This window comes from Gracilinanus agilis, chromosome 5 (assembly GCF_016433145.1).
Source record: "Gracilinanus agilis isolate LMUSP501 chromosome 5, AgileGrace, whole genome shotgun sequence".
In the NCBI taxonomy this organism is placed as follows: domain Eukaryota; kingdom Metazoa; phylum Chordata; class Mammalia; order Didelphimorphia; family Didelphidae; genus Gracilinanus; species Gracilinanus agilis.
Window position 1 is genome coordinate 72,600,135 of NC_058134.1, and position 27,160 is coordinate 72,627,294.

Genomic DNA, 27,160 nt, shown 5'->3' on the forward strand with positions numbered 1-27,160 from the left:
ATTGCGCTTTCTCTCTCTCTCTCTCTCTCTCTCTCTCTCTCTCTCTCTCTCTCTCTCTCTCTTTCTCTCTCTCTCTCTCTCCTTCCCCCACCTGTAGCTGTGAAGAATACTACTTAGGTGAATTAGATACTCATAAAGCAATGGGACTTTGCATTGCTGAATTTAATAGGGATATATTACTTTTGCTGATTAGTTTTCTAAAGACCCAGACAGAAGAAACAAAATCATCAGTAGGAAAATCGGTATCATTCAGTTCTGCCCTAGACTAGCAAGAATTCACCTTCATAGATCTTATTTAATAGGATTTAAATAAATCTGAAGACATCATGTGGTATAGAAATGTTAAAACATGCAATCAAATTCTGTAATGTCATTCTGGTCTTTAATTGGACTCCTGAACCAAAGTCAGATTTTTATCAAACTGGACTTTAGATTCTCCATCTCTATACTGAAAGGCCATTTAGATGAGATGAATTCTGAGATCCTTTCTAGCACTAATATTCTATCATTTTGTGCCATTTTTTCAATAGAGATCTCATAAAAAAGTAGAAATATTTTTATTTCGTATATCTTATGCATTATATGTAATGTAATGCATAAGATATATTATATATATACTTTGTAGAGTGAACTTATATTTCACATGAAGAAGCATAAGATTTTTATATCATTTTAAGAAGGGAAATATAATTTTATAGACATGCCAGTATTGGAACACTGCCATAAGGGATTCATGTGGTTCAGCCAAAAACTCTTGGGCTTATGTCAGTTAAACCTCTTGAAATATATATACCTTACTTTTGAGACACCTGTTGTATAGGTCTCTCAGAATTTCAGTTAAAATGACTAGAAATGAAAGGAAAGTGATCTGATATATAATATACAGTTGAACATCGTTATACTTTTTAACTTTGAAGGAAAGAAAAAAGTTAGAAATCCAATTTACATAGATAGTGCAGGTCATATTTTACAATATTAATTAAAAGCAGTTCAGTCTGCTTTTTAAAATGTTTCCTACCTCTTAACTAATAATGCTTTGTTAGATTAATTTTAACAAAATTATTTTCAGCAGCCTAAAGCAGGTATTTTTTCTTGAAAGCCGACTTCTCAGCCTCGTTTTAAGAGGTACAGTTCTTCCCACCCTCTTCAAGAAGGTTCATCTCCTTGTAGTCAGTATCCTAATTTAGTACTAGTGGTTCATTCTTCTTTACATCCGTTAGGAGTTCATCCATGCTACATGCTCAGGCAATTGATTGATTTTTTATTTTTTCTTGTTAATTTTGCTGTAAAAGTTAAACAACATAAGAAAAAAAGAGAACCACAGCATAGAAGACTGCTGGGAACAATAGACTTAATGTGAGCAAACCATAAGACCCCTCCTCTTACTGATTATCTCCATTTTACCCTGTCACAGCCATTTGCCTGTTATGTCCTATGTCCTCCACTGGACTGTGTGCTCCTTGAGGGCAGGCGCTGCACTGTCTTTTGCCTCTTTGTTTCCCCAGTGCTTAGCACAGTACCTGGCATATAGTGAGCACTTAATAAATGTTTGTTGTCAGAGAGCTTAACTTTTCACAGCTTGTCCAACTGATACCACTTACCCTTCAGTTCTTCTCACTTTCCCCCATCTTCAATATCTTAACCACTCATGCTAGGAAAATCCATCAACAACCCTTCAAAATCAAATTACAAATTACAAAATCTAGGAGCTTTGTGAGTTCATTAATGTACTTTATTTTGGTGTAAATCACTTCACCATTCAATAAAATACTAGACAAGATTATGTTGAAATTTGGATACCTCTCAATAGCTTTATATGTAAGCTTTTCCTCACCAAATTGAAGAAGGAAAAGATATAAGTAAAAATTCAGTGGACAACATCTCCCTGGAAGTAAATAAATAGTCTTTGTATTTACACCTTCTTTCTTTCTACTTCTTCTGAGACAGGAGCCTGTCTTTTTACTTGTTGATTCATTTGCTTCAATGGAGAAATAGAAATAAGTACAAATTTCTCTCTTAACACATTTCAGGTGAGGAAGATGATACCCATCAATGACACAGCAAATGTCCACTGCAGTGGCAAAATATCATTGCCTTTTGGACTTATCCTTATCACTGCCAATAGTCTACATTCTTAAAATTGGTCAATTAATTCACCTAAGTGAATTAATAATGTCAGAAGACTGCAAACACTAGCAGATCTTAAGGTTTCGAGATCCTCTGATTCCATACGTAGCTGAAAGATTATTTAGGGAAATCTCAATATAATGAGTATTTTTCCTCTGAGAGAGATATTGTTCCTTAAATAAAAGTTATCTAAAACTTAAGAGTTTTACTATTTTAGAAAATTAACAGTCAGTCCTTTGCCTCAGTAGTATAGCTATAGGCACACTATAGGTGTGGTTGAAGAGTGGAGAGATGATACAAGGGTCCAGATCTGTGATTTAATTAGTATAGAGAACTTCCTGTATAGAAACTCCCCAACGCTGCTTCCAGGACCTCCCTCTGCCTTCATTACTCAGAAACCTCTCCTTTGAGATTTGTTTAAGCCATCTTTATTGCTCATTCGAGATTCTAGGGGCTGCTGTCTACCAAACTCCAGGACACTGGCCTCCTCTCCTCAGGAAAGTCAATGCCTGGTTCCCCATCTTTCCTCAGACCAGGAGACTTCCCTTAAACCCTTCAATCTCCTCAGCTCCAGTCCCTTGTTAAACCCAGTGGTTTCTGCCTTCACAGGCTGCCCCTTCTTTGACATCACCAAGATTGCCTGATTCTCTTCTAATTTTTTGTTTTTTTGGAATATATTTTTAACAGGAAAGGAAGGAAAAGAAATCCTGGGGCCTGAAGCTCAAGCAGATGAAGCTGGATGTGCAGGTACTTGTTCTATTACCTTGTTTGCAATTTTCTTGCAATATTGCAGTGGTAGAAGCTTAGGGGCTTTTGTCGTACAAGTTTTTGTCTCTTAGTCCTTGATATTCAGGTTGGCATGGGGGAAGGACATCAGACCAGGAGTCAGAAGACTGGGTTCAAGCCTCACTGATCTATTTAGGGTAGGCAAGTCACTTAACATCTGTGAGCCTCAGTTTCCTCACTGTAATAACTCTAGCCCTTTCACAAGAACTTCATTAGGTTGTTGCCTATACAGAGTTTACTCAACAAAGTAAAGCTGGTTTTATATTAAGTTTTCTCCAAGGTCGAATTTGAATTCTACAAAAGCACATGGTCTAGTCCTGAAGAGCCTAAATCCATAGATAATCCAAAAAACCTAATTAGTTGTTTCAACTTCTTCTTTCAAATATTTTACAAGTACTGTTTTAAAAAAAAAAAGGCTAAAAGACTACTTTGAGTTTCATCTTTAGTTGTGTTGCTCTTTGATTCAGGTGCTAATAAGTAATGAACTGCCCCCAAAATCAGGAAGCAGAAAGAAGAATAGGCCAAAAGGATGAATAATTCAAAAGACGGACATTAAGTTGGAAATAATCTCTGGATGCCATGCCTTATAAAATGAAAAAAATCAAAATATTTTACTTTCATTCTCCAATGGAAGAGGGATTATGTGGTCTTCTAATTAGAGTAAATAAGGGCACTTTTTTGTTTATTTATTTGCTTTTTAATCCGTTATATTTGGACTTAGAATCAATACTATGTATTGGTTCTAAAGAAGAAGGTTAAGCGCTTGGCGATACAGGTTAAGTGACAGCTTACAAGTATCTGAGATCATATTTGAACCCAAGACCTCCCATCTCCAGGTCTGACTCTATCCACTGAGCCACCTAGCTGTCTCAAAAACACTTGATTTTAAAAACTAAAAGCACTCTTTATGAGTCTTAAAATCCACTCTTTTATGATAAACTTAGATGATATTGATCCAAGGATCAAAAAAGGAAAAATCAAATCTAGAAATATGTAACAGAAACAATTTATTCAACGCTTTCTGCATGCCAGTATTAAAAACAATGGCTCACATTTATATAATTTAAAAGTGTTTTACATGCATTCTTTTATTCAGTTTAATGGTAGCATGAAATAATTTTAGGGGGTATTGAGGTGACACTAGGTTCTCAAAGGCTGTGCCAGAGAAAAGCACACTGTCTCATGTTCTTCCATGCCCTTCCTTGCTGGAAGGCTTTCAAATAGGGCAGCAGGCCGATTTCCAGAGACTGCCCTCTAAGTACAGAAGTATATGTCATTACCAGTAGGCACTAGGTGATGAATTCTTTGGCCATGGTAACATAAAAGAAAGAAAACTACACAGTGATCCTCAGTTGTGTGAGGCCCTTTCCTGCTTCTACGGTGACAGCATAGTGCTGGAAAAGGGAGCAGAGGACGGTAAGAATCACAGTTTTAAGATGATCTATCAATATTAACTATTAATACTTTTAAAATGAGATCCTTTTCCAGTGGCCAACAAGAACCAGAGGAGCTGAATCACAATTTTTTAAATTTCACCCTAACTGAAAACAGAAGGTTACAGCTAAATCAAAGGACGGTTCAAAGATTCTCTTTGAAGAAGCAAGTAAAAATTGGTTTCGTCACTATCCAGTGACAACAAGAACCCCTTTCTAAAAAGCCATCTATTATCACAGTTTTAGGATAAGAATTTGGGTGAAACACCATCATGATGGTTGTTGTATTTATGTATCAACACTGGTTGTTGAAGGAATCCATGAATAACATTTAGTCAGCATATACTTTAACATAGTCAGTGACTTTGGTACAAAGATGGACATGATGGAGAAAAGCAAGTAATATGTTTTAAAACATGAGTTAGGGCTAAGGAATTAAACAATACAAATTCTCATGCTTATCTATTCTGATTACTTGTATCAGGAAGAAGATGTGCCCCTTCAAATAGCATATCCAAAAATGAAGATGATTACATTTTAAAAGACAGATAATTACTACTTAGCAATATGGAAGTAATTCCCAAATCAGTTATCTATACGCAAACTTATCAACCTGTTAATATAAAAATAAAAATAATTAACAAAATTGAAAATAAAAATTAGAAGATATGGTATGCAGTAGAAACAACCTATTGAGATGCAGGTTAGTATAGCGTGAATAAGAGTGCTGGAATTGGAATCAAAAGATCTAGATCCAAATCCTGGCTTTGTGCTCCAGATGATCTTGAGAAAATCACTTAAATCTCCAGACTTCATTTTATTCATCTATAAAATGAGCCAGTTTGGCTGGATATTCTTTAAAGGTCCTTTTTAGCTCTGTATCTATGGGCCTCTTTAAATAAGCTCTTTGAGGGGCGACTGGATAGCTCAGTGGATTGAGAGTCAGGCCTAGAGATGGGAGGTCCTAGGTTCAAATCTGGCCTCAGACGCTTTCCAGCTGTGTGACCCTGGGCAAGTCACTTGACCCCCATTGCCCACCCTTACCACTCTTCCACCAAGGAGCCAATACACAGAAACGTTAAGGGTTAAAAAATAAAAGTAAAAATAAATAAGCTCTTTGACACTCCCCCTATTCCCCACCCCAAAAAAAAGCAGATTGTTTAAAAAATAGACAACAGCTCGCTCATCCTTATTTGTTTATGGGCCATTATAGGTAAACAACATAAAAAAAGATTCATGATTATTTTATACTTCAAAAAGTGAAAGAGCCAAGAGGAGAAAATTCTGTTACTCATCCACTACTATCCTTTCTGATACTTCTTGTTCTTATCACATTCCGTCTAGCTGGAAGCTTCACCCTTGACAAAAAAATAATGTATTTTTTAAATAATAAAAATATATGGAAAATGGAAGAAAAGATAGTAGCAGGTGAATATAAGAGTATGGCACAGTTTTGTAAAAAGAGTGTCACGGGTGTTAAAAACTCAGAATGAGTAGAAACTAGTGAGAAATTTCAAAGACAACAAAAAAGGATTTGTGGTTTGGTTTGGGGGTTTTGTTTTCATTTCCACTTTGGGGGGAGAAAGAAGAGAATCAAAAAAAAAAAGATAGGACTGTTTAACATTTCCAAATCTTATTTTGCTAGTTTTCTCTCCTAGGGAGAAAGACCTTGGAAATGGTAGAACAAACTGGCAGAGAGGGAGCTGATCTCAGGACAAAAGAGGAAAGGGTAAAAGAACCTCTTCCTGCTTTTGATGAATTTAAGTCACTTGATCTTAGGTGAACTGTATCCTTAGGTCCTGAAACAGCAGGCAGATGTTAATTGTTGAGCAACTGCCAGTGACCATTGACAGATTATGGAGAAAGGGGTGAGGGGGGGGAGAGAGGATTATAGTCCCAATTTTCAAAATGGAGCCTGCCAATAAGTTTTATTTCAGCTTGTGAGGAAATTCTAACAAATGTTCATTAAACAAATTGTGAACATTATCCAAAAGGACACAGTGGCTACCAAGAAGATCGTGGCCATCCTAACCTTACTTTCTTTTTTCAGCAGTTACTAAGCCAGTAAATCAGGAGACTTCTATACATGTATGGTTTAACCTATATTTTAGCAAGGTATTTGATAGAGTGTCTCATAGTATTCTTTTTTTTTTTAAACCCTTACCTTCCATCTTGGAGTCAATACTGTGTATTGGCTCCAAGGCAGAAGAGTGGTAAGGGTAGGCAATGGGGGTCAAGTGACTTGCCCAGGGTCACACAGCTGGGAAGTGTCTGAGGCCGGATTTGAACCTAGGACCTCCTGTCTCTAGGCCTGACTCTCAATCCACTGAGCTACCCAGCTACCTCTCTCATAGTATTCTTAGGGGAAATATAGTGGCCTGGGAGATAGGCAACAGTGCAATTCAGTGCACTCAGAACTGTTGAAATGATTGGATTTGAAGAATAATCAGTCATTACTGGTTAAATGGCAAGAAATCTCTAGTGGATTTTTCCCTCCCAAAAGCTCTGCTTGGCCTGGTGCTTTTCAACATTTTTATTAAATATCTGGATAAATGCAAGGATGGCATTCTTATCAAGTTTGCAGATAAGGCAAAGCTGGGATGGATGTTAGCATATTAGATGGCAGGATCCACAAAAATCTTGTCAGACTAGAACAATGGACTGAATGTATTAATAAGCTGCATTTCAATAGGGATAAATATAAACTTTTATACTTGGGTTTTAAAAAGTCAACTTTACAACTCTAGGAAGGGAGTAGCATAGTTAGGCAGCAAATTGCCTTAAAAAAATGGTGGGTAGGGTGGCTCAGTGGATTGAGAGCCAGGCCTAGAGATGGGAGGTTCTGGGTTCAAATCTGGCCTCAGACACTTCCTAGCTGTGTGACCCTGGGCAAGTCACTTAACCCCCATTGCCTACCCTTACCACTCTTCTGCTTTAGAACCAATACAGAGTATTGATTCTAAGACAGAAGGTAAGGGTTTAAAAAAAAATGGTGAGGCAGAAGACAAAGTCTTGGATGCAGGTGGAATATGATTTCGCTCAGAGTGGTGCTAGCTGGCAAAGAAGGTACCTGACTGGTAGCATCAGAATTCAAAAAGATATCTTGGGCCAAAGTCTGTCTTTTCTCTGTTGCGTGGCATGCCGTAGACATTTGCATTCAGTCATCAGAACTACAAAACCTATTTCCATCATAATGTCTTAATTATGGGGTTTTTTCTTCTACTCATCTTTAGTTTAACATTGATAGATTTTTTTCTTGAGATTAATTTTTAGCAATAAACCAAGGACTCTTATAAATTATTTCATGTTCTATAAAGTGAAGATAGTCCTACGTGATAATTGTCATAAATAGATTTTCACTTCCAATAGTAGTTGTCTCATACTTGTAATTTCACACTGTGAGACTAATGGTAAAGCTTTGCTATCTTATTAAAGATAAGCTCCAAATTAATAACTGATGATGAACTGTATGAGGTAATTTACTGTGCCTACAGCAGAAGCTTTGATACAATATATTTAGCTGGGTTATGTGTAACCTCCATCAATAATGTATTCAGGCAAATAGTTGCTAGCAAATATTTGTCATGCTGCAGCTTATATAAAATATTTAAATGGGGTATTTGTTATTAATCAAACAGTAGTTTTAATGAAGGCCAAATGAATGGGTTTTGTTACTGTTTTTCCTAAGGAAATGCCTTTCTGATACTCAAGACACAATAACCAGAATTGTATCAAACCAAAGCTAATGAACAAGACATGGAGAGTGAACATTTGTTGTATTTCACCTCATCCTTCACAACAAGAATGAATCAATCTTTTTTTCTGCCTAGTTCTAAAGAGAACCTAGATTGGACAAATAATGTTTAGGATCTGTTGGGCCAGCAGTGCAAGGAATCTCCCCATTCCCCACTCATCTGTGACTTGGAGCAGATCTTCACTCCAGAGCTGGAAGGCTGGACCACGAGGACTTCTACTTGAACCCCCTCATTTCACAAATGAGAAGATGTTTAATGACTTGCCCAAAGCCCCACAGCTTGCTAGCAACTACATCAAGATTTGAACTCAGATCTTTCCCAGGACTCTAGCTACTACACTGTCTTGAAGACAGGAAGTTGCCCTAGGCACTTAGCGGTTAAATGACTTGCCTAGGGTCACTTAAGTAATGGTCATGATAGAGTTTGAACCCAGGTCTTCCAGATTCCAAGCTTTGTCCACTAAGCCAACCTGTCTTATGTAAACCGTAAACACCCCTCTAAGAACCAGCCTTCACTCTTTCATTAGCTTTCCAAACAGCGTAGGGCATAGGAGGTGGTGGATCATGTGTACATTTAGGAGTAAAGAATCCAGATGAGAAATTTACAAGTTTTCAGCAGTTAAAGTTTAAAAATGATTCATTTTGTTTCATCCTTATCTTTTACTTTCAGGAAATTATATGTTGACACAAAAAAATAACAAAAATTGTCCAGAGACAGTCAGTTACAATCATTAGTTTTGAATTTGGAGTCAGTTCTTCCTTGTAACTGATGTTCTTTCTTTCATTCTTATAGTCACCGAGAGAGCCTTAGCACTGACTGACTCTTGTGTGAGGGGGAAAAAAGCTCCTCCAGAATGATTCTTTTCTTGTTATGTATCCAGTGAATCAGGAAAAGAGGAAGATCAGATTTTCCATTTGCAATGATAGAAAAAAGTATATAGATGGTAAAATAATTAAATGAACACTTTTCTGTTTGTTGACTATCTTTGTGTAGAAGAAATGCTAAAGGCAAGAAACTCAGTGGGGGTAAGAGCAAGAGAGAATTCAAACTTCAGAGCCAGAAAAGGAGCACAGCGAAGGGGAAATACACCGACAGAGCCAGCACTACCCCTGCCAGGCAGCCACTGGCCACTGCCGTCCCTGACACTTCCCTCCCCGAGGCCCTCGTCTCCAACTAACCATTTAACTCTCAAGCCATCTCCTTTGGGCCAGCACCCAGGAAGCCAAAGTCAGAAAGAAAGGTGCCCAGTGTGCCAAAATATTCCTGGCCCCGGCCCTCCCTTAGGCCAACTCTGCCTGCTCCCAGACCTCCCCAGCAATCCAGGCTCGCTGTCATAGAATTGCCAAATTAATCTTCCTACATTCACATGTGTGTGTTTGTCAAGTTAAGAATAACACAGAAAGAAATAGGACAAAAGTTTTATAAGAACAATCATTTCTAAAAGCCTAGATCCGAGCTGTCTAGCACCCAGCATCCTGGCTGGCATTGTTGATTGAATGCTTGGTTTATGTTACTCTCTTCTCCAACATCTTCCATGGCTCCCTGTGGCTCCCTGCCTCTGAAGGCTCTCCAGAATCTGGGCCCATTCGAGCTTTCCAGATGCATTTTGCACGACTCCCTTTGGCACCCCTTAGACGCCAGACAAACTAGCCCAATAGTTTTACTCCCCTACGTGTGTACCTCTGGAAGATTCTTTTCTCACCTTAACCCATTAGATTCCCAAGTTTCCTTCAAGGCCCAGTTCACCAGCCACTGCCTAGGGGATGACCATAACATCTCTTCCAAAAATGAGGAGGCCAAGTGCATGAGATAATAATAGCTGGCATTGATAGAGCATTTCAAGATGCATGAAGTGCTTTGCATCAGATCCTAAAAAATCAAGCTCATTGTGTTAGTCTTGAAATTTTATATTATCCCCATTTTGCAGATGCAGATAGTGACATTTGGAGAGGTTGAGTGATCTATCTGCCTGCTATCTGGGAACTTCTAAGAGTTAGCAACAGGTTTCAAACCCAGGACCCTACTTGGAAGGGAATAGATGCAATCCAAATAGCCTTCTTGGTCCTGATTAAAAGAGAAAAAATAAAAATATTGAACCAGTCTAAAAGAGTCTTCCTCAGTTGGGGATAGGCTGAACAAGCTTGGTATATTACTATCCTGTAGTAATAATACTTTCTGGGCAAATATGAAAGGGATCAGAGAATCCTGGGAAATTATGAACTGATACAAAGTGAAGCAAGCAGAACCAGGAGAGTAATTTATACACAGACAGCAGCATGGTAGAGGAGAACTCTGATCTGTTCAGTGACTGAATGTCCCCAAAGCCCAGTAATAGATTGTTTCCTCCTCCTGCCAGAGGCACAAAATTAGATGTACAATTTTTAAATGATTTCATGTGGATTTTTGGCTTGGCTTAACTATACCTGTTTATTAAAGATCTTTTTTCCTCCTGTTTTTAATGAGAGGAGAATGATGATGTAAGAGGTAAATAATAGTAATGCCAATGACAGAATGGCCATTGAAACTTTATTTTTAATACACAAAAGGAAATAAAAGAAAGTTCAGAAAGAAGCCCAGGTGAAAGGAGTTTTGAAAGCAACTCTTAGAATTACTACATGCTTCTTAAAGAAAGAGGTATGAATTGGAAATTCTCAGTTTCGTTTGCAATACTCTATATTCTATATAGTTGAAAAACTTTCCTTTTTTTAAGTATTCAAGCTCAGGACAAAAATAATCAAATTAAAAACAAACCCAGCGATTTTTCCAATTTCAGATCCAGGACTTTTCTTCTACACCTCCTTGCTTTTTTTTAAAACACATTAAAATTTTCTTCTCAAAGACTACAATTCTTTTTAGTTGATAGTGGTAAGTTTGCTTTTTAATAAAACCTGTATTTCTTTTAGTAAAAGAGGATGAATGTGACTCAGATGCAGAAAATGAGCAAAACCATGATCCCAATGTTGAAGAATTCCTACAACAAGAAGATACAGCTGTTATCTATCCTGAAGCACCTGAGGAGGACCAGAGACAAGGCACCCCAGAAGCCAGTGGTCATGATGAAAATGGTATGTGACACTTGGCTATTTTTCCACTTCAGTTGTAGAAATTCACTCTCATTTGTGTTATTGACACCTCATACTTCTTTTAAAGCTCTTCCTAGCCCCTTTCAAACCCAGCTTGAGCCACAACAGATCTGGCAGTTAGTAAACATGTAAAGTACTCTCTTCCACTGTTAAAGTCTCCCCACCAAAAAAAAAAAAGCCCTGATATTTCCATTTTTATCTATTTTGTTTCTTCATAGGTGTATACTATTTTTGTCCTTCAATATAGCATTCCTTTAGGGAAGGCACTATTTTTGCCTTGCGGCCCTAGGGTCCCCACACAGAGCCTGACACTTGTTTAATTAATGAATAAGCATTATATGACCATTGTGTGCAAGACAATAAATACTTGGTTGATTTAATTGATTAATTGATCTTTGGGCCATAGAGAATATATGTACAAGGTAACCAAGTTTAGTAATGTGGTTCTTTTTCTGTGTTAGTAGTTCAGAGTTAAATTGGTGGCTAGTAAATGATAGTATCCTTATTCTTAAGGAATCCAAGAAGGAAATGAGCATAAAGCAGTGGGAAGCAATGGAAAAACCTGCTGGATATGGAGCTTGAGAACATGGGTTGGAATCCAGGTTTTATACTTACCCCCTTGGTCAGTCAATAAGCATTCACTAGGGCACTCTCCTCTCAGCCTCATTTTCTTTATTTGTAATATGAGAGGCCTGTCCACCTCTAAATCTATTATCCTGAAGATTAGAAATTTTGTTATGAATTTCTGTTCTGAAAGAACTGATCTCTAGTCTCCCAATATTTTTTCTCTGTTGTTTAGCCACCAAGCAAAAGTTCTAGTTCTAAGTTTTCCTTATTTAGAAACCTATTTTTCCTTTCAATAATCATCAGAATCCTATCATATTAAGCTTTTTTGAAGTTCTAATTGTGGCCTTAATTTTCTTTGTTTGCCTTTTTGTTATATTCGTTTAGATCTAAAAGGGATACATTGAGACCCCTGTTAAGTTTGATTATCTGTTTCTCCCTAAATTCGATTGACTTTTTCTTTAAGTACTCAGATGCTCAGTCAGTACATATAAAATATTGGTATTGTTTCATTATCTTACTGTATTTTTAAACATAATATAGTTTCCTTGATTATCACTTTTGACACCATTTTCACTCTCCCCTGTGGGAGGTCATGATTGTTTCCCCTTCTTTTCTGTGATCACTTGAAGCATAATCTGATTTGCTCCAGCCCCTCATTTTTACTTTAGGTGAGTCTGTTTTATTTGTGTTCTAGTAAGTAGCAGATTGAGTTGTGCTTTCTAACCCATTCTGCCATACTCTTCTCTTTGATTAGGTGAATTTATTTCATTCATATTCAGGGTTACAATTGTTATTTGTATACACACATCCTATATTCCTCCATCCTGTCTTCTGATCCTGTTCTCTTTCTTTTGTCCCCCATCCTACTCTTAACCTAGAAAGTCCTAAAAGAAGCTTTCAATCAATGCCAGTGTGAAGTGGGCAGCTGAGTCTGCTCTCCCTTCCCCCATTCCCTCCTCCTGCCTGTTTATAGACCAGTGGAAGGGGGTGTGTGTGTGTGTGTGTGTGTGTGTGTGTGTGTGTCGTTCCTGCCTCCCCCACACACACACACTTTTCTTCTAGCACACCCCACTGTTTTGTTGGGGGGGGGGCTTTGATGATGGGGTTTTTTAGTTCCATTTCATTTTATTTTCAGGTTTTCATTCTCTCCCTCTTACCTCTTCCATCATTTCTCACAGCACAGTAGTATTCCATCATGTTTCTATACAACTTATTCAGCTATTCTCCAATTGATGGGCACACCCCTCCATTTCCAGATCTTTGCCACTACAAAGAAAAGCTATTATAAATATTTTTGTCCAATTGAGTTCTCTTTTTCTTTATTTGATCTCTTTGGAATGTATCACTGAGTACAATTTAATCATTTGGGGAGCATAGTTACCAACTACTTTCCGGATTGGCAAGAACAGTTCATGGATCCACCAGCTGTGTCATGCATCCTACTTATGGGACATGGCCAATCTTACACCCTTGTTCCTAATTTTTTCCTTAGTATATTCCTTTTACTTCCCCTTTTCTTTCCTTTCCTAAACCTGTCAATACAGAAGAAGACCAGTCCTCTGCTTGTCTTATTTAATTACAGATCTCCATGATCCCTATAGACTTTAGAATTCTGGAGAGTCTCTTCCAAAAAGATGAGCTCTTTGCTATCAGTCCCTTCCAGATGGTCAAATGTATTTCCTCTTCTAGGTTTTTCTTTTCTCCTCCATCTTTTCATTTTCAAAGATTGGGATGGGAGGGGAGCCAAAATGGTGGCTTAGTAGCAACAAACTGAAACCACTCTGACTGTCCTTCCAAACTGATCTTTAAAAGGTACCTCAAAAGGACAAGAATCAAAGCAGGACAAGTGAAGAGACTCTCCCACTGAATACAACTTGTAGGCAGAGATAGTTGATTTTCATGGATAAGGTGAAACTAGAAGCAAAACTGCAAACAGAGGAGTTGGCTCACCACCACAACCCACACCAGAATCAGAACCTGGGTGTGGATCGACTTTGGGAAGTGGGCTACACCAGCAAGGAACCACATCAGGATCCCCTCCCCCATTTGAGGGTGGTCCCTGGCACCAGCCTGAAGTGAGGTCCAGAAGTACATCTGGCTGTGCCCTTTCATTAAAGACTTAGGCCTAGACAAAAGTCAGCTGAGGTGAAAGAGTCAGCAAATAGCTAGTTCCTAATCCACAAGCAAAAAAAAAGGGTGGGAAGATAAGCAAATAGCAAAAGAAACATTTGAAACTAAAAAACATCTATGGGGGAAAAGAACAAAGAACACCACCAATAGTAGATGAGATCTAAGCAACCACATGCAAAGCCTTTTTTAAAAATGGAAATTGAGGGGGCAGCTGGGTAGCTCAGTGGATTGAGAGCCAGGCCTAGAGACAGGAGGTCCTAGGTTCAAATCCAGCTTCAGACACTTCCCAGCTGTGTGACCCTGGGCAAGTCACTTGACCCCCATTGCCTACCCTTACCACTCTTCCACCTATAAGTCAATACACAGAAGTTAAGGGTTTAAAATTTAAAAAAAAAAAATGGAAATTGGTCACAAGCTCTGGAAGAACTCAAAAAAGGAATTAAAAAATCAAATAAGACAGGTTGAAGAAAAATGGGAGAAAGAAATTAAAGTAATGCAAAAAGTAAATAGCAGCTTAAAAAGCAAAATTGGTCAACTAGAAAAAGAGGCACAAAAATCCAATGAAGAAAAAAAATGTCATTAAATCAAAGATTCTATTCATCTCTGGTCTTTCTCTTGGGAATGTTTAAAAGACCTATTTTTCCTTAAAGGGCCTTTTTCCCCTTTAGAATTATAGTGCCTTGTAGGTTTAAGGTAGCCTTTATCTTTTGCAACACTTTTCTACATCTTTTTCCAAGACTACACTCATGAACTTCCTATTCTGGGGTTTCTTCCTTGATCTTTGATCTTCTTATTTTCACTTTGTCCTCTGCTTCTAGGAAATCTAAACAGTTTTAATTTTCGTTTTTCAAAAATATAGTATCTAGGCTTTTTTTGGCTGTGAATCTTAAAGTATTTCTCCAGCTGGTAGGGGATGTCTTCCTGCCTTCAAATCCATAATGCCTTGATGATGATGAACTATTTCCAGGAAGAGTTCTTCCAGAACTGCTTCAGCAAACTCAAAAATTAGTCATTAGCATCCTAAGTTATTATAGTTTTCTTACATAGATTAAACATACCTTCCTAAAATCTGGTTTGTACATCAGATTTGTTTAACAGACAGGATTTCTTTAGATTAAGCAAAGGTAAAAAAGTAAAATATGTTGAATTATCAAAATAGTGGCAATACATAGAATTAAAGTGCAATATTAGTTCACGTAATGTCTACCTGAAGCGCTAATTATAGAGTATTGGGGGTTCATTTCAAAGATATGTTTTTCTAAAAGGACATAGGATTGTGGTCATAGAGAGAACTGAAAGAACAGTTCAAGAAAGTCTGATCTTGTCAAACACAGCTATAGATATCTGGAAGTAATTGTATTTAATATTGATTAATAAGGAACATTATGGAAATAAAAAGCATAGGGGAAAGCTTTGGTTGAGGATAAGAAAAAGTTGTATCAAAACCTATTATGTCCCATCAGGTGAGTGCCAGTGCCCAGAGTGCTAACCTTTAAGATGCTACAGGAATTTTTTCAGGTTGTTTTAGGCCTGGGCCTCAAGTATACGTGCCATTTCCCAAGCTGTCTGGGACTGCGCACTCTCCCTGAGCATCAGTTTCAAGATGTGACACCTGCATATCCTTCCTACCAGACTGTTGCCAGAATCAGTTGTGATAATATGTGAAGCATTTTAAATGATTTATCAGTTGCTACTACTGAGAGGTGCCCTAGACTGAAGATTGAGAGACTAGACTTCCTAAGGATTTAACTTAAAGTCAAGAAGTAATGTGTTTAAAAAAAAAAAAAAAAAAAAGCTTTGTGTTTAAAAAAAAAAAAAAAAAGCTTATTAAAACCATCAGCTTAACCTAATCAGCCAACAGAGCAAAGAAGGCACAGGAGGGAAAGAAAGGAAAAAAATATGAGTAAACAACAGAAAAAGAAAAAAGAAATTACAATTGACAGCTTCTTTCCAGGTGGTGAACAAAGAGCAAATGAATAGAAGATCAAGGAATTCCATGCAAAACCATAGAACCTTCAGTGAATTGGACACAGGCTTTGGAAGATCTCAAAATTCAGTTAATTGGGGAAAAATCTTTATAATAAAAAACTCAGACAAAAGTCTAATTACCCAAATATACAAAGAGCTAAATCAATTGTATAAAAAAATCAAGCCATTCCTCAATCTATAAATGGGCAAGGGACATGAATAGGCAATTTTCAGATAAAGAAATCAAAACTATCAATAAGCACATGAGAAAGTGTTCTAAATCTCTAATAATTAGAGAAATGCAAATCAAAACAACTCTGAGGTACCACCTCACACCTAGCAGATTGGCTAAAATGAGAGAAGGGGAGAGTAATAAATTTTGGAGGGGATGTGGCAAAATTGGGACATTAATGCATTGCTGGTGGAGTTGTGAATTGATTCAACCATTCTGGATGGCAATTTGGAACTATGCCCAAAGAGCTCTAAAAGACTGCCTGCCCTTTGATCCAGCCATACCACTGCTGGGTTTGTACCCCAAAGAGATAATAAGGAAAAAGACTTGTACAAAAATATTTATAACCACACTCTTTGTGGTGGCAAAAAACTGGAAAATGAGGGGATGCCCTTCAATTGGGGAATGGCTGAACAAATTGTGGTATCTGTTGGTGATGGAATACTATTGTGCTCAAAGAAATAATAAATTGGAAGAATTCCATGTGAACTGGAAAGACCTCCAGGAATTGATGCAGAGTGAAAGGAGCAGATCCAGGAGAACATTGTACACAGAGACAGATACACTGTGGTAAAATTGAATGTAATAGACCTCTGTATTAGTAGCAATACAATGACCCAGGACAATTCTGAGGGATTTATGAGAAAGAATGCTATCCACATCCAGAGGAAGAACTATGGAAGTAGAAACAAAGAAGAAAAGGAACTGCTTGAACACATGGGTTGATACAGATATGAATTTGGATGTAGACTCTTAAACGACCACTCCAGTGCAACTATCAATAATATTGAAATAGGTCTTGATCACGAACACATGTAAAAACCAGTGGAAATACATGTCAGCTATGGGGGGGGGTATTTTGGGGGGGTGGAGGGGAGAGTAAGAACATGAATCATGTAACCATGGAAAAGTTTTCTAAAAATTAAAAAAATAATAATAAATTTTTAAAAAACCTCACTTGTTCCTTCCACCTCCACTAATTATTGTCCTAAATTTTCCCTCTGTTTCGTGGCTAAATTCCTTGAAAGACTGTCTACGATATTCAGTTCCATTTCTTTTCTTTCTTTCCTCCACTCTTTCACCCTCTTCAAAACTCTTTGCAGCTCTTTGTGATTTCATTATTCAACCAAAACTGTTTTCTTCAATGCTACCAAATGATCTAAAAAAAAAAAAGTAATGTAAACACTATTCACAGACTCCATGATGACCTGTAATGACAAAATAATATAAAAATACCACCAATGATTTACTGTATCAAATAATTTCTAGTAAGTATGTATTACATTGAGTTGTAAGGTAACTTGGTGAAGAAAGCTGGCCTGCATTCAAGTCCTATAACAGACTGGCTGAGGAACCTGCAACTTGACTACTTAAATAGTGTGAACAGAATTATTCTGACTCTGTCTCCTAAGCCACAGCATACCCTGGACGTTGTTTTCCTTGAATAATCTCTGGTTTAATTTAACCATTTATTTTTTATTTGTCTCTTTTTCATAAAATTAGTGGGGGAGATACATGCCATTATTTGAGTTTGGGCTGGTCACTTGGTTCTAGATAAACCCAGATTTCCTGTACTAAATTCTTTTTTTTTTCCAATTTAAAATCATATATTTTTTCTGTCCTCTAACTGTCCCCTCACTTAAAAGGGGGTGGAGGTCCTTGTAATGAACAATTCTCATTTTAAATCCATCTCCTCTCTGTCAGAAAGTTGATAAGCTTCCATTACTTTGTATAGCTTAGCACATAGTAAGAGCCTAATAGTTAGTACAGTATCAGACCTCTGGAATCATAGTCACTACACTTAGTAGAGCTCTTAAGTTCTTCAAAGATATTTGTCTTTACAATATAATTTTTGTTATTGTATAAATTGTTCTCCTAGCTCTTCTCACTCTCAATTCCTATAAGTCCTCCCAAATTTCTCTGAACCCATCCTCATCATTTTTAATAGCACTATAGTATTCCATTACTTTCATATAACATAATTTGATTAAATTTTTTAAGAATAAAAGTCATTCTCTAATTGATGTTAACAGAAGATGCCAAGCCATCAGCATTCATATAAAAAATTCTAAATTACTAATAATTAGAGATGGGTATATGAAAGCAATTCTATAGTTCTACCCCATATTCGTTAGATTGGCATATTCATGCACTGTTGAAGCTGAGAATTGGTGCAACCTTTCTGCAAAGCAATTTGGAACTGTGCCCCAAAAGGCACTAAATTGTGCATACCTTTTGCCCCAGCAATATCTCTACTAGGACTGTATCTCAGAGAGATCAAAGAAAGAAGAAGAGAACCCATGTGTGTTATATACATATACATAGATATCTCTTTAGCTACTTTTGTTGAAGGATATGTCCATCAGTTGGGAAATGTCAGCTCTAAATTCTAGTGTTTGCCTTCTCTGCTGTTATAATCATCAATAATTGTTTGTTGCAATTACCTTCCAAAATAAAATATCTCCCTTAGTCTGAGTTGTCAAGAGCCAATTATCCTCACCCAGAAAAGAGTCATGTTCCAAGATTACAAAATCTTAGCCCAGAGGGAAGAGCTATCCATGGTCATAAGAGAAATCAGGAAGAAGAATGAATGTTTGGATTATGAATTCCTCAGCTTTACTGAAAAACACAGATGAGGTCCTGTCCTGTCAGTGGCTGGTTGGGAATGTCGTTTTTTAGAGCCAAAGAAAGGCATGGGCTATGAATGCTGGCATCTCTGCCACCTTTGATGAATATGAAAATCTTTGAAAAGATTTAACATGGGCAGAGTTCCTCTTGGATGCAGAGGAATTCACAGACAGCACTGTCCCGACTTCAGGGGAGCGAGGCTCGGTTCTATTTTTCTGGATATTTCAAGATTAAAACTATTTCCTCTTTTACAGGAACGCCAGATGCATTTTCTCAACTTCTTACCTGCCCTTATTGTGACCGAGGCTACAAACGCTTTACCTCTCTGAAAGAACACATTAAATATCGCCATGAAAAAAACGAGGACAACTTCAGTTGTTCCTTGTGCAGCTACACGTTTGCATACCGAACACAGCTTGAGCGTCACATGACATCCCATAAGTCAGGAAGAGATCAAGTAAGTGAGATGGCAGAAAGCAGCAGCATGTAATTCAGAAATTCCGTTCAGCCCCTTGTGGCCATTAGGCCTGTGAAGCCTGCACACAAGGAAAGGGTTAATCCACCCGAAAATTAATTTCATGTGAGCGATGCCTCCTCGCACGAGGCTCTCCCTGTTTGGGAGCCTTCCTTGTTTCCTTCCTATCCACTGTGCTTTTTTCTTAAGAGGATCACAATAGTCCAGGCCATGCAGCTGTCATTAAGAGGTGCCTTCTGTGAAGGTGCCGGGCACGAGCTCAGCGCTGAGGATTCAGAGGAAGGCCCAGAGAAGCAGCCCTGCGCGGGGTGGCTGAGACAGGGAAGAGGGAGAACCTTCCGGGGCATTTCAGGGGGCCAGAAGGAAGGTGTGCGGAGCCTGGAAATGTGAGGCCATCAAGGGCTTTGAACACCCAAAAGGCTTTGGTGTTTGATCCCAGAGGTAATAGGGAGTGACTGGAATAAACTACATTCTTAAGTCTTTCCATGTAGACTCTCAGTAGGAAAAATAAATGCTGGTTACACAAAATCACATGATGTAAAAAATACTATATGGAGAGGCAGCAGGGAGGCAGCATTGCAGATAGAGCCCCAAGCCCAGACACAGGAGATCCTGGGTTCAAACCTGGCCTCAGACTCTTCCTAGCTGATATGACCCAGGGAAGTAAGTCACTTAACCCCCACTGCCTAGTCCTTCCCACTCTTCTGCCATGGAATCATTACTTAATACAATATGTAGCTGAACAGAAGTAGCCAAAAGAGGGGTCAGTATTGATTCTGAGACCAAAGGGAAGGCTTTTTTTTTAATTACTACATGGAAAGAGGGTCCAAATTTAATTTTCTTAATTTACTGACTTCTTTATTCTCTGTAAAAAAACAACTGAATACTCTGTTAAACTTAAACATCTTAATTTTTGAGAATTTCTTTTATGGCTTCTTCTAGTTCCTCTGTTTCTACATAGAGATGAAGTATGTCATAAGTGCTTACTATTTTCCCATTACTAAGCTAAGGACTAGGGATAAAAATACAAATAAGATGGTCCTTGCCATCAAAAACTTATCTTCCAGTGAAGGAAGACAATATTTCCTTTGAAAGAGGGGAAGGGAAAGGATCACAAAAAAAAAAAAAAAAAAAAAAAAAACCAAGATAAAAACTCAAATATAAGAGTTAAGGTTTTCAATAAGGAAGAAATAGGAGAATGATGGCCGGAGTGCAGGTGGCAGTTCTGAAGCAACTGAACCCCCAAAAAATCTGACTATAAATGTATTTTGTTGGTGCACAAACACCAGGGATTAGATTGACTCTTTAACATCAGAGGCCTTTACCAAATTAAATCCCCTTTTAAATGTCCCTGAAAGTGTTTTTTAACTTGACCTTTAAGTCATGTTTAAGTTACAATTCATAACTTATTTAATTTTATTACTCAGCTCACTAAAATTCACATGAATGGAACAAGACTTGCAAGTCAGACTGATATCATTTAAAGTGAGAAGTTTGAGTAGAAGCTCAACAGTAAAGCAGGACTATGCATTTGATTCTACATAAGTGTCCTACATGAATATTTACCTGGACTACAGACTTCCTGGGTGCTATGAAGTCTTTGGTCTATAAACAGATTGCTGACTTTCCCAGGAAGGTAGCTGAACAGAAGTGGCCAAAAGAGATGTCATTTATGAGGACTTTGAGCCTCCAATTCCAGAACCTGGGAAACTAGGAACCAGAACCAAGACTTCAGCTAAGTAGGGCATGAACTAGTTGGAACTCAGGTAAACCAGTGCAAGTCCAGGGAAACCAGCATAGCACACAGGACAAATCCAAAAAGACTAAGTGATTCATGACCCAAGAACCCAACAAGAACCTGGGGAACCAAAGGAAAGGAACTCATAGAAGAGGGTCTGGAAACAGGCAGAGCCCAGGCCAGAAAGGATAAAAAACACAGAGTCAGGATGGAATGCTGGACTGTAGAAGGAAAGAAGGGGCCAATAAAGCCGAAAAGAGAAATGAGGGAGGTGGGGGATCAAAGGAAATGGAAACAGTCTCCAACTTTTGAATCTGCCTCTGTCCCTATGAATGGGGGAGCCCTGAGGAGGCCTCCTATCCCTGGCTGCCAGAGAAAGTAACTGACCAAAGGGACCTGCTTCGGTGTATCTGGGACAAGAATTAGCTTATTTTATTGAAGTTTAAAAGGTTGGCCACCCATAAGGGGGTCCCTGCTCCCCTGCCACAATAGAAAAAGGTCAATTTCCATTTAGAAATTGCTCCAATAAGCTTGCTTTCTAGGAGACAAGCTTTTCACCTGCACCTTTACGAGAGCGCCTTCTTAGGTACTTGGTGTTTATCGATGGGTGATGGGTCGTGATGGTGTTGCTGTTTACTTGCAGCTCATAATCCTAGAGTCTAGCCAGCACCAAAGGCAGGGTCTTCAGAAACCCACACATGCAGATGATCGCCAGAAATCGATAAGTTGGCCCAGAAGAAACTGTCTCGTTCAAGTTTGGTCTCCAGGTGTCTGCTTGCCGTAGTGTTTGATCCTCTTCGCTTCTGTTCTAGAAGCACTTCTGAAATAGTGCAGGGGAGTGGATTTGTCCAAAAATGCAGGCTCAAGCTCTCTCTGTGCTCCTTATGCACTGTGAGATGTAGACAGGCTACCTCTCCTGGGATTCAGCTGTGAGACGAGGGGCTTGGCTTAAGACTTCCTCTGTCTCTACATTCTGTCATCCAAAAACCCAGTGCTAGGAGCCTTTAACCTTTGAGAAGGTGTCTTTTATGCCAAATGAAATACTTATGCTGTCTTTTAAAGCCCTTTATCCATATCAGCCTATCCATAGAGACTATTGTATTTTTAGTAAACACTAATTTTCAATTCCATTAAGAATAAAAGATGAGCATAAATTTAGTTTTCTGTGTTGCCAACTGTTAAACTGAAAGGAGATGCTTCTAAGCAAATCACTAACTATATTTAACCTCCTTTGTGGTTTCTTAACAATATTAATATGCATCAATACTTCAAGAAACAAATGAGTTCATCACCAGCAGAGTTCCTGACTGCTGCACACATTAGTGGGCCAGAGTTTCTGTGACTAAAAAAAAATTATCACCTGGTCCAGTCTTGTGGTCATAATCCTCTCACTAATTTAGGTCAGACCTTAGAAGACAGTCCCTCACCAATGTCTTTAAAGCCTTTTTTGCTTTGCTAGGACCTTCCAGAGCTTGGATTCTGCTGGCCTCATCTTTGAAACTCAAGAACTCAACATCACTCCCATGTCACATTGAGGCATCAGAGTAGGACTTTAGTGGAAGAATATTAATGTAGTGCTTAACATTAATAGAGAAAAGACCTCAGTTCTGGTTTGTAACGTGAAGAGAAATCACTGAAGCCAGAAGAAGAAAACATGTAAAATTACATTTTAAACTCTGGTTGGTTTTTGAGGGGAGAGAAAGTAACTTCAGTTTCAGAAAAGTAGAAAGTGAGGTTATCTGTTAATTGGCAAAAGAGATAAGTGGGATTGGGAGAATGAGAGAGGAAAGTACTCAAAAGGAATGAAAAAGAATCACTGAAAGGGCTGTTTTATGTGGTTAGTTATATTTTCATTTATATTTCTTTTTTCCAACTATATTATAAAGTCCTGAAGGTTGAGAACTAGATCTGGTCCATATCATGTCTCTAATGGTGCCTTGTGCATAAGTATTTGAATAAATACTTAGTGTGATTAATTGAAGATGAACAGTATCCAAAATATAATCATTTAGTTCTTGTGAAATTGATTACAGATTTTTATTCTTAACAATTTCTGCTCTAAAACCAAGACTTGAAAATAGTTGTACAGAGATCATGCTTAGTTCTGAAAATGGACATCACCCTATTAGGATTTTAATTAACCGTTAACTTCCTCACCCCCAAAAAAGTCAGTGTGTTCCTTTTAAAAGAAAAAATCCTCATTTTTCTCCTAAGGGCCTATGTCTTAGGTCCTAGACTTAAAGCTAGAAGGAGTCTGATGGAAGTGGCCCACCCCCCTCATTTTGCAGATGAGAAAACTGAAGTCCACAAGGAATAATGAACTGGTCCCAGGCTTTACAGGTAGGAAGGAAGTAGCCAAATTGGGCTTCAAAGCCACAGGAGTAGCATGCTACCCATTCAGAGCTTATTTCCTTGTTTTGTTTTTTACCAGTTCCAAAAAATCCTTGGCAGGAAGAAAAGGAATTCTCCAACTAAAGAAATTAGTGAAAATAGTGGAACTAGGCCATCTGTTTTCCTTTTCTTTTCCTTTATTTGTGTAGGGGGAAAGGTATCATTGTTTGTATACATATATATGTATCTACCTTTAGTACCCAACCTCCAGGTTCATAGAATATGCTGAATTTTTTGACATTTTAACATTTATGTTCCCTGTAACAGTCCCATAATTTACCTATTACTTTGTCCTTTGAAGTAATATCCAGAAATTACCTACAGCCTTTTCTTTTTAATCATTCATAGAAACTATAAGTGAGATTCCACACTAGAATTCTGGAAACTTTATTGACCTTATTCCCTACAACAACTTAACATTTAGGACATAAAATTTAAATTTTAAAATTTAACATTTTTTATTGTTATTTCTATATATGTCCTCCCAATTAAAAACTAAATTCTGGGGTGCTGGGGTAAAATTCAAGCTTTGCTGTTGACAGACAGAGTAGGATTTTGACAAAAAGAATTAGGGGAGGACATTCCAGCCAGAAGAAACTAAATGATGAAAGGCACAAGATCAGGAGAATGCTGTCCATGTTCAGGGAACATCTAAGAGTGCATGTTGACTGGACTGTGGGAATTAAGCCTGGAAAAGGCCTGTTGGCACCAGAGTGTAGAGAACTCAGATGCCAGGCTATAGAGTTTAAACTTCATTTGGCAGGCAACAGGAAATGAGGGGCAGTTTTCAAGCAGGAAAATGATACAATCAAAACAATACTTTAGAAAAAATCAATTTGACTATGCTGTACAGGATAGATGAGTGAGAGGAGAAATACAGAGGCTAAGAAAGCAGGTAATGGGCTATTACCCTTACCCAGGCATGATAGCTATTAAGTACTGAACTAAGGACATAAGTGAATAGAAAAATATAGATAGATTCAAGAGGCACTGAAGGAAGAATCATCCAGACTTGACAGCTCTGGAAAGAGGAAGACTCAAATATGATTGTCCTCTTCTGGTGATTGGCATGAGAGTGTAAAGTGCTTGGCAAACCCCAAAGCTCTAGAAAAGTTAGCATGCCTCTATGGCAAGCTTCTGACCTATTTCCTGAACACCTCATCTATTTCCTCTTATCATTTAAGTGGTCTAGAGGATATTCCTGTTGGAAAAATTTATTTCTGTTTTTCAGTCCTCTCGTTTTATTCTGCATTATCATCTCCCTATCTCACCCAGACTAGAAGTGCTGGGGAGTGGGAGACATTCACAGGTCCATTCTCACTCTGATCAATTTGGGTGCTTTGATCTTCTGTTTCCCTGTCATAAGCAAATTGGGCCATAATTGGATTCACAAGAGATTAATCCAAGAAAGGAGTCCATAGAGAAACTATATACCTATATCAATATACCAATGCCTGAGTTCCAGCAACCAGCAACAGGAATTATAAATCCTAATCCAAGGAAGCAACTATGGCCAGATAAATATTAGACTTGGTGGAAATGACAAAGGCAGAAATGTAGGTAATGGGTTTAGGTCTATCGGGAGAAATGGGAAAAAGGATTAGGACCTCAAAATAGATGTGATGAATGGTAACTGGCAATAGGAAGTAGAGTCTTATTTTTCCTTGTTTTCTCTGCCAGTGTGAATGACCTTTGGACTAGAAATGACAATAAAAAATGGCTAATAATAATCCTAAAGAAGTACCTGCAAGATAAGTAAGAAAACATCTAACTGTGCTTGATGAAGTCAGGTTAACTGGTACAAAAGAACTACATCTTTAGGAACTCAGAAAACTGGCAGATGGAATTGCTGAGCCACTGTCAGTAATACCAGGAAGATCATGGAGAATAAGATTGGAGAAAGGCAAATGGCCCAGTCTTCAAAAAAGGGAAGAGAATAGAGTCTCCAAGCTCTAGGTCAATGAGTTTTTATTTTAGTTCCTGGAGAATATGCAGAATAGATCTAGCAAAAAAATGATTAATGAATATCTAATAAAAATAACTGCTTGGCTTCATCAAGAACAGGTTGTGCTATATAAAAAAAATTAATGCCTTTTTCCCCACAGTTACTGACCTTTTAGCTCAAGGGGATGTTACTGACATATGGTTTACTTGATTTTAGCAAGGTATTTGGTAAAGTACCTCACGTGGTAGAAAAAATTGAGAGATACAGGTTAGATAACAGCTATAAGGTGGATTTGGGACATATTTACTATCTAGATTAAAAAGAGTAGTCATCAATAGTATAGTGTCAGCCTGGCAAGAGGGCTCCAGGGAAGTGTCCTCTGGTGTCCCTTTACCATTTAATATTTTTATCAGTTATTTAAAGGCATAGGTGACAGTGTTATCAAATCTGAAAATGGCACAGTACTGTGAGGGATGGCTAAAAGATTAAAGTGTGAAAGTCTGGAAAGATGTTTATAGGCTAGAGTGCTGGTCTAAGCCTAATAATATGAAATTCAGTAAGGATAAATGTAAAATGTTATACTTGGATTCAAAATAATCATCTTCACAAGGATAGGATGGAGAAGACCAAAAATAGGGGGCCTTTATTGGACTTGGTCCTGAATACAATTCCACAGTGTGATGTGGCAGTCAGAAGAACTAACAGGGATTAGAAATGTTCTGTTTGGTCCCAGAGGGTAGAACCTGGGACAGTGGTTGGAAGTCCTAGGAATCTAGACCTAGATTTTTGTTCCAGCTCTTCTCTTAATTAGCTTTGTCACCCTGGACCAGTGACTTCACCATTTAGGGTCTGTCTCCTCATCTGAAAAATGAAGGAACTGAACTGGATAACATCTGAGAGCCTAAATTTTGTTTTTTATGAAATACCCATCTTTTCTGACACTTTTGTCTATATAGAATCATCAGCAAAAAGTAGAAATATAAAAATGTAAACTCATAGCAATTGATTTAAAGTCTAACTTGGACTTGTTGAGTACCTTGAAGGCTGTATAGCCTAGTTAATAGAGGGACTAGCCTTGGAATTCAAAAGGGTTCAGGGCTTGTCTTCAACAGGTAACAGATATATATGACTGTACAGCAGGTCACTTATCCTCCCAATGTCCTCAGGCAATTTTTGCTGCATTTATAATTCCCTATCTTGATGAAATCACAGGTCCAGACCAAAAACAAACCAACTTACAAAGCCCCTCCTTATTTAGAGAATTGCAACTGAGATACAATAGTGAAAGCTTTACATTAAATTATTTTTTGAAAGTTTCTCTGATCCATTCCCGAAGTGACTGATAAAATTAGAGAATTTTGTTAAACTAGAAAAAATGGGAGTCTACCTTCCTTTAAGAGCAGTATCTCTCTTAGAGGTGGGAGGTCCTGGGTTCTCAGATACTTCCTACCTGTATTACCTTGAGAAAATCACTTAATCCCAATTGCCTAGCCCTTACCGTTCCTCTGCCTGGACATAAGGTAAGGGTTAAAAAAAAGAAAAGAAAAGAACAACATCCTACTATGAGCAGGTTAGATGAGAGAAACATAGTATTCTAGAAAGATGCCTGGGCTTAGGGGAAGGATCCCTTTGGGTGTGAACCTCACCACTAATATCTCCTGACTGGTCTTGGACAAGGCACTTACCCTTCGCATATGTTACTCCTTACTGTTCGGGGGGTGAAGGGAAGGTAGGTAGGAGGAAGGAAAAGAGGAGAAAGGATGGGAGAAAGAGAGGAAGGTAGAGGAAGGGAAAGGAAGGTAGTGGGGTGGGTGGGAATTGACCAGAGCCCTTCAGGGCTCAAATAAAAGATCAGAGAGCAACTTAGGGTTTAGAATAGCTGGGTTTTACTTAAATTAGAAA

At 38.1% G+C, this 27,160-nt stretch overlaps 1 protein-coding gene across 2 annotated transcripts in view; it reads left to right on the top strand.

Moving 5' to 3' along the window:
- The window catches only part of ZEB1 (zinc finger E-box binding homeobox 1), a 136,523-nt gene that overhangs the window by 94,755 nt on the left and 14,608 nt on the right, over window positions 1-27,160 (top strand). The window contains exons 3-5 of one of the 2 annotated variants that reach the window (XM_044679959.1): window positions 2,815-2,874; window positions 11,005-11,166; window positions 18,964-19,166. In XM_044679959.1, the coding sequence (XP_044535894.1) occupies window positions 19,137-19,166 (30 nt within the window). In that variant the 5' untranslated portion in view covers window positions 2,815-2,874; window positions 11,005-11,166; window positions 18,964-19,136. Of the gene's footprint in view, window positions 1-2,814; window positions 2,875-11,004; window positions 11,167-18,854; window positions 19,167-27,160 lie in introns of those variants that run through there. The other variant, XM_044679958.1, reaches the window with a different exon arrangement.